At 40.7% G+C, this 11835-nt stretch overlaps 1 protein-coding gene across 1 annotated transcript; it reads right to left on the bottom strand.

Annotated features, from left to right (window-relative positions):
- Positions 1 to 1756: 1756 nt before the first annotated feature.
- LOC133715255 (xyloglucan galactosyltransferase XLT2) lies at positions 1757 to 3822 on the bottom strand. The gene has a single exon (XM_062141681.1). The coding sequence runs from the start codon at positions 3687 to 3689 to the stop codon at positions 2220 to 2222; it is 1470 nt and encodes a 489-aa protein (XP_061997665.1). The 5' UTR covers positions 3690 to 3822; the 3' UTR covers positions 1757 to 2219.
- Between the last annotated feature and the right edge of the window lie 8013 nt (positions 3823 to 11835).

Below are 11835 nucleotides of genomic sequence, written 5' to 3'. Positions count from 1 at the left end.
AAGGGACGCTCGCTGGATAGCAAGCCTAAGCAAGCAAGACAAACCTCGCTATTCTAAGGAAAAATCATTCATCTAGTCTAATCTGTCAGCACGCGATTGTGGTACAAATACAAGTAGAAACATCTTAGAAAAAGCTCATAGAGATTACTCCAACTTTAGAAGGCTTGTAACCAGATGTCTAAACAGCAGAGACCTAGAAAAATGCTACCTCCTTCCCCGTAGGGTTGGAGCCAGCACCATCCTCGGCCTCTTCGGGAGCCAACAACCTCGGCAACAGGTTGGTCTTGCTCTTCTTATCCGAAGCATTTGCAACAAACGCAACCATACCAAGCTTGAGCTCAAGCCCAGGCTCCAAAGACCAAGCCCAAATCCGAGCAGATGGAAAAGAGCCCATCAACCCAAATTCAAGTCCAGGCCCAAAAGCCCAAGCCCATGCCCAGGTAAAGAGAACAGCAGCCCTAGCCTCCATTGCACCCTCCCTACGGGCCCACAATAAAAAGCCCATCAACCCAAGTTTGAGCCCAGGTCCAGAGACCCAAGCCCGAACCCAAGCCCAAAGAGCAGCAGCCTCAACACTCAGCTGCCCATCCTCCGTCGCCTCGTAGAGGCCCTCCAGCGGCTGTCCTTGCCACCAGGGCATCAGGCTCCAATCACCGCACCGCCCGCCTCCAAGCGACCTCAACCAGCCGGTAAGTCTGACCCGCAAACCACCTTCAACCGCAGAAGCCGTACCTGTTGACCAAGCGACGATCTCCACGGCCAAAAAACCCCGATTCACGTCGACTCAAAGCCTTACGATCTCGAGCCCAAAACCGCCGTCGCTGAACCCGAATCGTGCCCACTCCTCCGCTGCAGCCCAGGCGAAACACCAAGCCGCAGTCCTGCCTCCCCTTACGTCCTCTCCTGCGACGAGATACCCCTCCTTTGCTAGATCTGACAAGAGGATCGGATCCGCCGTTGTCGACCTCTCTGCTTAAACCCTAGGGTTTGCTTGTTTAGCTATACAATGTTTTGGGGTTTGCTCAGTCCCTGTTCACAAAGTTGTTTTAATTGGTGCTCAAGTGATAATATCTTATAAATTGTTACACACGCTAGGTTCATTGTTGAGACTTGGTGCGATGTGATACTACACGCTAAAATTGTAAATAAAATATCACGTTCAACATTAGTGTTCGAATATATTTTCAAACGTTCAATATGGTAGAAGTCCTCCAATTACTACAATTGAGTACAATGACTACACATGATATAAGGCTAGAATATTTCTTCAATCAACCCCTCTGGTCCGATTTTGTAGCTTGGCGACCATAGGTTCGTTGGCTTGGAAGGTCGCGCCTTACCATAATTTCGCACTAACAGGACAAAAAGATAGTAAGATTCCATTCATTTTCCTCCCTTTATTTCTCCTTTTCCCCCCCTTATTTTTTTACCTAGAACCCTACAACACGAAAAGACTTTGGCCCATTTGCGCTTCTTTATCATCTTAAAAGCACCATCCACCATTTAGATGCAAATTCACTATCAAGCTGCCCAACTATGCAAATTTATTAGCCATTCGTCATCTTGTTTTCTTCAGCTATTCTATTCTAGCAAATTAATCATATTTTGGATGAATATCAACAATTGACCCACTTCTCCTCCTATAATTGGTGTTTAGATACTTTACCAAACACTCGGCATTCTCTAAAATTCACACACTAATTACACTACCGAATTTTGAAATCTCAATACTCGAAACACTACAAAACAACCCAGATGATCAAAACACATAAAATTCTTATTTCATTTTATTGGGTAAATTTCTATCACCTTCATTATTCAACTTTCTATAATGCATGCTATACATGTTACAAAAGAAAAAGGAAAGACACAAGTCCATATCACATAGGGCATGTCCCTCCAAACCTAACCGAGCAATTTAAGGACCACACCAATGTGTGGCACTGAATAAGTGAATCATCACATTCACAACTACACTACCTATCAAACCCAGTCTCAACAGAAATGAAAATTCACAGTAACTAAAAAAAATAGTACTATCTTTTCTCTTTACCAAAAACAAAAAACCTGTAGTAACTAATATAACCGCTAGCAGCTTTTCCCATCTGCCCATAACAGCTTTTCCCCTGCAGTATGGGAACCCTTACCTAACCCCAATTTATATATGCCACATAGTAATAAAAAAATAAATGAAATAATTTACTTTCCTCATTTACCCGTCATTTCCACTTGAACCCCCACTCTCCTTGCTCCTTGAACCTCCTCAACACACCTTCAAGGGCAATGTCAAAAGCGTCTTTTACCGTCTCCAACCCTTCCTGGGGTTTTGCATACAGAAAATTCGGAATGTAATCGATGACTTTCTCCCGCATTTTTCTCACCTCTTCTCTACTGTAACCGGCGAGCACGTTTTTTATCGAGGCCGTCCCGTTTTTTACGGCGTTCCGGTCGATGAAAACCGAGTAACTATCCGGTTCGCCTGGTAAAAACCACTCGTACTGGAAATACGCGGTCCGCTTCCAGAAAAAAACCGGGATCGAACCGGCCACCATGCAGTCAAAAATCGACCTCCGGGTGAAGCTATCCCCTCTCGGCTGGAGGCAGAAATCCGAGTCGAGAAACGTCTCGAGAATCGCCGACGTGCCGTTGGAGCATTTGGACCCGCCGCAGTCCACGACCCGGCACGAGTCCGACTCGTTCTGGCAGTGACTCAGTAACAGTCCTCGGAAATCGTTCCTGATAAGGCTGCGCTTGGCTCCCGCGAAGCAGAAGAGCGTGGTTCTGTTCCGGTTCCTGACGAAGCCCTGCCACTCCGTGACGTCAGCGTCAGTTCTGGGGTGGAATCCGGTGGGGTAGGGAACACCGACGTCGAAGTAGTCCCAGGGGTTCCGCTCGATGAGGAGGCGCGTGATGTTACGCATCCCGGGCTTGTAAATGCAGCCGGAGCCCCATTCCGGGACCTTGGAGCGGCGGAAGTCCCAGGTGATCCGGCCCATGGTGATGAAGTGATCCCAGCCGTTGGATCTCTTGTAGTACGGCTGGTCCTGGACCCAGCTCAGCATCGTTTCGCAGTGGCGATCGCGGTCTTGCGCGGTGGAGGAGTTGGACCATAAGTACTTCCCGACGGCGAGACCGACGTAGAAGGGGATGTAAAACGCCGTGGCATTTTCCGGCTCCATGACCCGGCACTTGTGGTGCATGATCCGGTTGTGGAAAATCACCTCCGATACGAACTGGTCGGTCCAGTACCACGCCGGAGCAAGATTCTCCGGCACGACTCCGGCGATCCCGTTGGCCGGCTGGCCGAACCCGTCGTTCGCCAGCGCGTCGCAGCGCGAGCTCCACGGATTGAGGTTGTCGCAGTTTTGTAGAATCTCTTGATTGAGAGTATTCGGTAAGTCGTAGACGAAAACCCGACCCGAACAGCATTCGTCTTGTTCTTCCTGCTGTTCGGGTAGGACTATTGATCCAGCAACAGAACCATACGGCGGAGGGAGGTCTTGGCGGGAGAAACGGCGGGTGCCGAGAGAAAAGAGGAGTATGACTTGGAGGGAAAGTATGGCCATGAGTAGCCATGTCCGGGGGTGGTGGATGAGCTGCTTGAGCGAACTGAGTAAGTTGAGCGGTTCTGGGCTTTTGGGCCGTTTTTGTTGGAGTACCGGCAACGGTTGTTCCGGAATGGATAGCATTGGTGAAAACTCCGGCGAGTTATTGACCGGAAAAAATGGTAGGGTTGGTGATGGGAGGGGTTGTATGGGAGAGAGGGATGTGGGAAAGTGGTGGTCGTTGTTTTTATTGGGGGTCGGCGAGCAGAGGGGTTTTGTTAAGAGCTGTTGGATGAAGGCGATGGACTGAAGCGGGAGCTGAGGAAATGCCACGTGTGCTGTGGGATTACCGGCTGCTTCCCAGAACCGACAGTGCGTAAACTTGTAATCAACTGACACGTGGCTTTAAATATCTTTGAACTAGCTTTGCCAGTAAGTCCAGGCCTGTTTACCTCTTAATTTTGCTACATATTCTCACCTTCCTTAAAATTCTGTTATCATCGTAGATTGTAGATTGAAAATAATTTATTTCTTTTTATCGGGTTGAGCCACAACTGTTGTTGAATGCTTACGGATCCTTAATTTCGGCATTTTTCTCTTTTTGTCGCTCATTTGATAATCTTAAGACATTTAACATCAATGTGGTTTAACATGTCATTTGACTGTTAACATAGTAGATTGATTTCTTTTACTGGGTTGAGCCGCTACTGTTATTGAATGTCTACAAATCGTTGATTTTGATATTTTTCTTCTTTTTATCACTCATCAAACGATATTTAAAATATTCAATATTAATGTGGTTCATTTGACTGTTAAAATTGTAGATTGAAAATCATTGATTTCTTTACTGGGTTGAGTCACAATTGTTCATTGATTTCATTATTTTTTTTTTCTTTTTATCGCTCATACAATAATTTTTAAGATAAACATCGATGTGGTTCAATATGTCATCTGCCTGTTAATTTTATTTTTTCGATTCTAAATTGTGTTAGGTGAAAATGGAATCGTTACAAGAGTGAGAGGTTCCGAGCCGGTGAGGGAAGGGCACATGCAAAGCGTGAGAGGTGCGCTGATTACGGAGGTGAAAACACCTGGAAGGAACGCCATCGTTTTTGAATTCTAACTATGTATTACACAGCTAATTTGGCGCGTAGAGAGATGACGTTGAGAATTGACTATATATGGGGAGCTGGAGCGATGGGGAGTTTTGGGCCCTTTTTGGTCTCTAGTAGGTGTTGGGGGACTGTAGCTGCCGACAAAATGTAGTCATTCTTTGGAGGTTAATTACTCTACAAAACAATTTTAAATTTACATGGAGTTTGCATGCAATTATACCCCGTTTGGTTGACAGAAATGTCAAAATAGGAAAATAATTTATTTTCTTTTTTAGATAGATATGGAATGGAATAGGTTTTGGTATTTTCACGTAGGTGTTTAGAACATTATTGGAAATTAAATTTTTGAATTAATTTCTCATTCTTATTGTAGTGTTTGGTAAGTCATAAGAAATTAATTCCCCCAATATTCCCCCACCAACATTCTTATGACTTACCAAAACTTATTCCATTCCATATCGATAAGAATATTGGTGGGGGAATATTGGTAAGTCATTCTTATTGTAGTGTTTGGTAAGTTATATTTGTACTTTAATGCAAATTTATATTCCCCCACCAATATTCGAATATTGGTGTTTGATAAAATTATAATTTTCATTAACGTCATTGTACTAATTAAAGTACAAATATAACATCAACTTATAAGAAATATTGGTGGGGGAATATAAATTGTTTAGAGGAGTAATTTATGTAATTTTGGCTTCTTCTTCTTTTTTGTTCCAAAAGGGGCAAACAACCCATAAAACAACGAAAAAAAAGAAAACTAGCCAGCATCGCTGGCATTGAAACTCCTAGCTCTAGGAGCTCCAATAATATCATCTAATAGGACTATCAAGGCTGGAGGATCATGAAGGGTGCACATTCCTTTAGCATGAAGAGTACTATTCTTAGCCAAATTTTGCCTTTGATAGTGGGAAATGGAATTAGAATACCACCCCTGACTATGTAATTCTATTCAGGCTTTAAGAGGGAGTCAATTTCCAGTCAAATCTCATTTTTTATTTCCTTTCCAATATCTAATTACAACCAAACACCACATCTAAATAGAAAATTATATTAATTCCAATTTCATACCATGATTTCCTGCCATCCAAATGGGGCCTATGAGTTTTGAGCAAGAAAAAAAAAAAAATCTTATTTTATGAGAAAAAAAAATGTTACGGTTTGGTTTAAAAAATAATAAAATGAAGACTATTTTTGTTTAAAAAAAATGAAGAAATACAGACAAAGTTGGTCAAAATATAGTACAAAAATTAGCTTGCACTGTAAGACCTTGTTTGGGTTGAGGTTTATTTTTCTCATGGGATGAGAAATAAATTTCTCATATATTTTTTATTTCCATATTTGATAACATAAGGAAAATTAAAAAATATATATAATTAATGTAATAAAATAATAAAATGAGAGTAATAAATGTATTTAAAGAAAGAGGAAAAATAAATTCTTTGAGGTATGGAAGAACTTTCCTCCTTATTTTTCATTGAGAAAAGTATATCCTTTCATGGCATCCCAAATACAAGAAATGATTAAGTTTTATTTCCCAATACTTTAATTATGTGAACCAAACGAGGCTTAAACATATTTCATAGTTCTCCATCATTTAATGTTGACCCAATCTTGCAAAAATCTCGTCTAGTTGTATGCGACTAGTAGGGGTGGGCGTCCGGACCCGAAAGACCGAGGGCCCGACCCGAACCGAGTAAAAAAGCCCGATTCGGTTCGGGTTTAGAATTGAAATTTTCGGTTCGGTCTAAAGCCCGACCCGAATTCATGTAATCGGTTCGGTCTCGGGTTTCATATTTTCAGGGCCCGAAAGCCCGAACCGACCCGACTACTGTAGCAGTTGCCACATGTCAGTCCATGATTGGGTGTTATAATAATAAGTTAAATATTAAAAAAAAAAAAAAAAAAACAACAACCCTAAAGGCTACACTCCTCGTCTCCTCCAGTCGACTAACTCGACCTCAGCCTCCCTCTATCTGTCCATCTTAGTCTAAGCCCCAAATTTCATCCTAAACCCAGATCCGATAGGCGGCCTTCACTGAAATCTGAAATCTGAAATCTTCCTTTCACTCTCTCAGTCCCTCCCTCACCCTTCTCTGAGTTGTCGATCTCTCTCTCTCAGTCTCTCCTCCCTCACCCTTCAATTTCTGCTTAAATCGAAACAAAAGTCAAAAACACGATCCGTGCGCGTTTGGGCGTTTGGCTGCTCAATTTTTCGTCACAGTCGCTGTTACAGCTCGCTAATCTCTACGCGATTTCGCCGTCGCCGACTTGGCGCAACTCCGAGCCGCTCCGAGATCCGATAGGCCTTTGCTTCATCTTCAACAATTCGATCAACTCTTTCGATCAGGTAAGCATATAATGCACAGAAGCTGTTTGATTTATTGTCTCTGAGAGTCTGAAACTGACATGTCGTTTTTGCAGCTCAAGATCGTGTATATGCCTAGTCCAAGCGGCAACTTCAGTCTGCGAGACTTCCACGGTTCCACCACGCCGTGAACGGCTTGCCGGAAAGTGCATTCCAGCCTCAGTAATTGTTTTTCTGTTTTTAAAACCCTGTTCTTGCTTGATATGCTTGTCTACTTTGTTGGTGGAGTTATGGGTAGTGGGAAAGTGCGTGAGTCTTATATGCTTGTCTTGTCTACATTCTTGACAGTTCGTTAGTTCCGTGCATATATTGACATTTGATCTCGGCAGGGTGTTTTGAAAGTGAATCAGTTTATTGAGGTTCGTCCTATATATTATTGTGAGAGATGAGAGTGGAAACATCAAGTGCACACCTATATATTCGAGAATAGTCTCGCTGTATGCTGAGCAGTGAGCAGAACGAGTTGCAATTCGCGGTTCCAGGTGGTCTCATAGGGGTTGGAACAACTATGGATCCCACCTTGACACGTGCGGATAGATTAGTTGGGCAAGTTCTTGGTGAAGTAGGCTCACGTCCTGAAGTATTTGTTGAACTTGAGGTAAGGGCAGTAGGTGTAAAACTCTTTATGTGGCTTTTTTGAACTGAAACTTGTAGACTTTTTGATGATTCTGAAGTTCAAAGCTAGGTTCTGTCCAACACTCTTAGTCTCGATGCGTTTTTCATTCTTTCGTAATATATTTGATATTGTGGTAACTTCTATTTAGGCATCTAGCACATACTTCTATTCAGCAATGCAGAATGCTTGTGTAGTTGTGTGTACGTATATACTATGTTTGTGATGACGTACAGAAGTGAAGTTTTGGTATTTTCAAATGAAAATTTAATGCTGGATATGATAACGATGGATATTTATGATATTATAAATACTTGAAGTGCAGGTTATGGCCAGCTGGCTTGATAGTAGAACCAGTCCGGCAAAATTAAGGTCAATGTCCATCAATCAGAGTCAAATTGTAGAGATGCTATTTGTTAAATAAAAGCCCGAAACCCGAACCGGCCCGAATCGGTTCGGTTCTTGTCGGTTTTCAATTTACAAAAAGCCCGAACCGGCCCGAACCGACAGTTTCGGGTTCGGTCTCGGTCTCACTGATTTTCGGGCCCGACCCGACCCGAGCCCAGCCCTAGCGACTAGCACAAATAATTTGCGTACGATTACTTGAAGTTGGGAATCAAATAATTTCCATAAAGCTACTCATTAAATTATTAAGAAAAATAGTGAGACCATGATTTTTTTGGAACACGTGCTAAGGTTGTTTTACATACGACAACCAAAATTGATTGATTTTTCCATAATAACGGATTGTTTTTAAGCTAAACTCAAAACTTTTCACTTATAAATTAGAAAAAAAAAAAGACTTTTTTTTTTCTTTCTTTTTTTGTTGGTTACAAGCGAGGCCTAAAAGGCCCAAACAAAACAACAAAAGAAACTAAGAACTGGAACAAAAACCAGTCCTCCTAGCTCTAGTTACTGCAGACAGATCATCTAAGAAAGCTTGGGCAGCATGAATAGGGGGATTGTCAAAGGTGATCAGTCCAAGCTCATGATCAAGGCTATTTTTGGCAAGGGCATCCGCAGTCATATTGCCTTCCCTAAAGATGTGAGTTAGCAGCTTAACATTCTAAAATTTGGCCATCAAGCATAGAGCCAAGGGGATGTAGGGCAGTTTGAAGCTTGCGTAAGCTGTACAAGGACAGCAGAATCAGACTTCAAAATTTGATCATGGAGCTTATCAAACTTCAAAAATTTGGGGTTTAAGATTTATTTATTTAATGTTAGCAAAAGTGAAATATAGAAATCTGTGCTAAATTTTCCCATAAACCAAAATCCACCTGAAAATTTGCATTTTTAATTGCTTGGATAGTGTGTCATTCTTGCATCATAATTAACGGTCTAAACAATTTTAAAAAATATTATTTATTCAAAATTTGTAACAAAAATTTATATCGTACTCCATCAAATGGCATCTCCATGATGAACCAGCACAATTTCTGGTTGTCTCAATGTGGCTATGGCACCATATATGCATCTTCCAAGTCCCACCCATGTTTCCTATTCGTGGTTGCAATCTGAATTTAACCTATAAACAAACTCGGATTGGACAATTTTCGAAGGTTTTGTCAACTCCTAAATTGAATGTTAAGCATTTTCTATTAAAGACCTAAACACCTAAGATTGGACCGCCTTACACGGAAGCACCTTAGTCGATTAGAATAATGGGGATGCATGAGATCTAACAACTAATGAAAGCTTTGAAAATATGACGAGTGTTAACTCGAACAATAGTAGTTTAGATCCTAATCATGTGTATTTAGAAATGGATTGATGTGATCTTGGGTTTTAGACAACTCATTAATATAGAATTATACAAAGAAATTTATTATTTTGTCGAGTCATTTTACATAGCAGACTTCTCTATAAACTCCACCGTACTATCAATTAATAAACTAACTGAGATCCTCTTTTACCTTAATTTTCAACACATAACTCTGAAAAATCGCTTTATTTCAACGTGTACTCTGGTGTAATTTGCTTGTCTTATACGGATTGTTTTGACCAAGTTTTAAGCCAAATATGGACCGTGGAAAAATTCCAAGTCCTATTTAGTGGTTTTAGAATCTGGGACAAACTGGTATGAAAGCAAATTTTAAGTACAGAGTTTAGCATAGCGGTGATCAAAGAGATTATCATTACTATATTTTGCTTTGGCTTTTGAATTGATTATGCATAGCCTAGTATTCTTTTTGCTTGTTTAATTACGATAGTGGTTTGCCTTAATCATTGTTTCTTAATCATTAGCGGTAGAAAAGGGCTTAAAGTTCATTACTACTTTATAATAAGCCAGTTTCACCAAACGGCTTGGTGTAACTATTTTTTTTTATTTTAAGGCTGTTTTGGTATAGCAATAGTCGATTCCAGAAGCACATTCCTGCGAGATGAGTAGAACTTTCGTCAACCTCTTCGTCCCCTGTTACAGGAGAAGATTTGGTAACCATGATGGCCATGTTTTATAGTGTTCTGTTTTGAAGCCCAAGCCACCACGAAAAACCATTTCCTTTTGCAAGCTTTCTGTGTGAAATTCCCTCACTCGTGTCCTTTCTTTCTCTTTCTTCCCCATAACTGGTGCTAAAGTGGTAGTTTCTCCGGATTATTTCTGAAACCTGCTCGCTGCTGCCGCTGCTTCTCTTTTGATTCCCAATTTTCGACCACCCTTAGGGTTAGGGATTTCAATTTGCAATTTTCTTTCTTTCACCAAACGACTTGGTGAAACAATTTTTATTTTTAAAGCTATTGGGCGTAGCAATAGCCTTTGATTAATTCATGATTTAAGAGGGAATTACTTGTTCTCTTAACTAGTGTGACAAGCACCTGATTAATAATGGAACAATTCTTAGGTTCACCCCTAGGGTGAATGAGCATATTCACCCCCGTTGTCGATTAACATATTTTTACTTAATAAATTTATAATCCAACGGTCTATATCTTAAATAATCCTTTAAAGATCATATCTGTAAAAAATCAATCCGGAAATTGTTTAATTATCTAATTGAATCAAACAAATAGATGATTCTAACAACACTTACTACTACTAGGTGTATTTCATAGAAATGAATAACTAAAAGGTCTTCAATTTGATTGATTTTTTACAGAACTAATCTTTATATTACGTTATACAACATGAATGGTTGGATTAGAAAATTATAAAGTTACAATGCGTTAATCGCAAGAGAGGGTAAATTTGCTCATTCACCCTAAGGGTGAACCTAAGAATTGTTAATAATGAGTACTTTGAACTCTAAATAAGTTGGCGACAAGCTTTGTACTCTTCTACGCAGGGCACATTGACCTAATTTTGCAAGAAGGACTAGAAAGATTTTGGTACAGTTGGGTAAGAGCCACGCTCTAGGTTAGCACGTGAAATTAATTAATCCAATTCCCACTTTGGAAATTGGGACACAAGCCTCATATCAGAGACTTGGTCAATACAATCCAAGGCCCACATCGGACACTTGGTAACAATCAGATCGGAATTTTTCCGATGGCAATATAAGGAACCCAAATTCGGGCCCATGATAATTGGAGACGTAATTGGAGAGGGATCCGCTCTGATACCATGTTAAACAGCGACAAGTGTGACTCGTGGCCCACCATTGTACCGATATTGTCTCAACTTAACCACCCGATAGGTGTTGGGTTCACAAAATACCTCGGTACAATTGGGTAAGAGCCACCGACTTATAACTTATATTTTATTTGTCACTTTTCCAATGTGGGATCTTTCCTCTCCAACACTCTACAACTTACCAAAATGATGCCTATACCTTGATTTAGTAACGGACAATGCTCATCAACTACAAGTTGTTGACCACAAGTTTAATGCATCAAAGAAGCAAGAACAAAATTACATGATTCTGAAAAGGCTAGCCTCTTTCATGTTCAATGATTAACATCAATTGTGAAAGATGTTTAAAACAAGAACATGAAGATGTCTAATATAACTTACTTGCATGCTCAAACTCTTGGAAAGGCACGAACATGAAGGCCTTTATTGATATAGAGCGTGACCATCGCCTTGTATTTGACAAATTGTTTCTTGTCATTGAGATTGAATATGTAGTTGCTTAAAAGTATAGCAGAAAATATTTTCATCTGGATATAACCATAGAAGCGGCCAGTGAACAAGCAGAGGGTCAAATTGCTAAGTTGCCATTTGAAATATAAACAACTAAATCACTTAAAAACACA

The sequence above is a fragment of the Rosa rugosa genome, chromosome 6, assembly GCF_958449725.1.
Source record: "Rosa rugosa chromosome 6, drRosRugo1.1, whole genome shotgun sequence".
Lineage (NCBI taxonomy): Eukaryota > Viridiplantae > Streptophyta > Magnoliopsida > Rosales > Rosaceae > Rosa > Rosa rugosa.
The sequence above is the reverse complement of the archived record's forward strand: the minus strand, read 5'-3'. Positions and strand labels throughout refer to the sequence as shown.

Excerpts from the sequence above, each read along its gene's own strand:
- LOC133715255 (XM_062141681.1), bottom strand. The coding sequence starts at position 3,689 with ATGCTATCCATTCCGGAACAACCGTTGCCGGTACTCCAACAAAAACGG.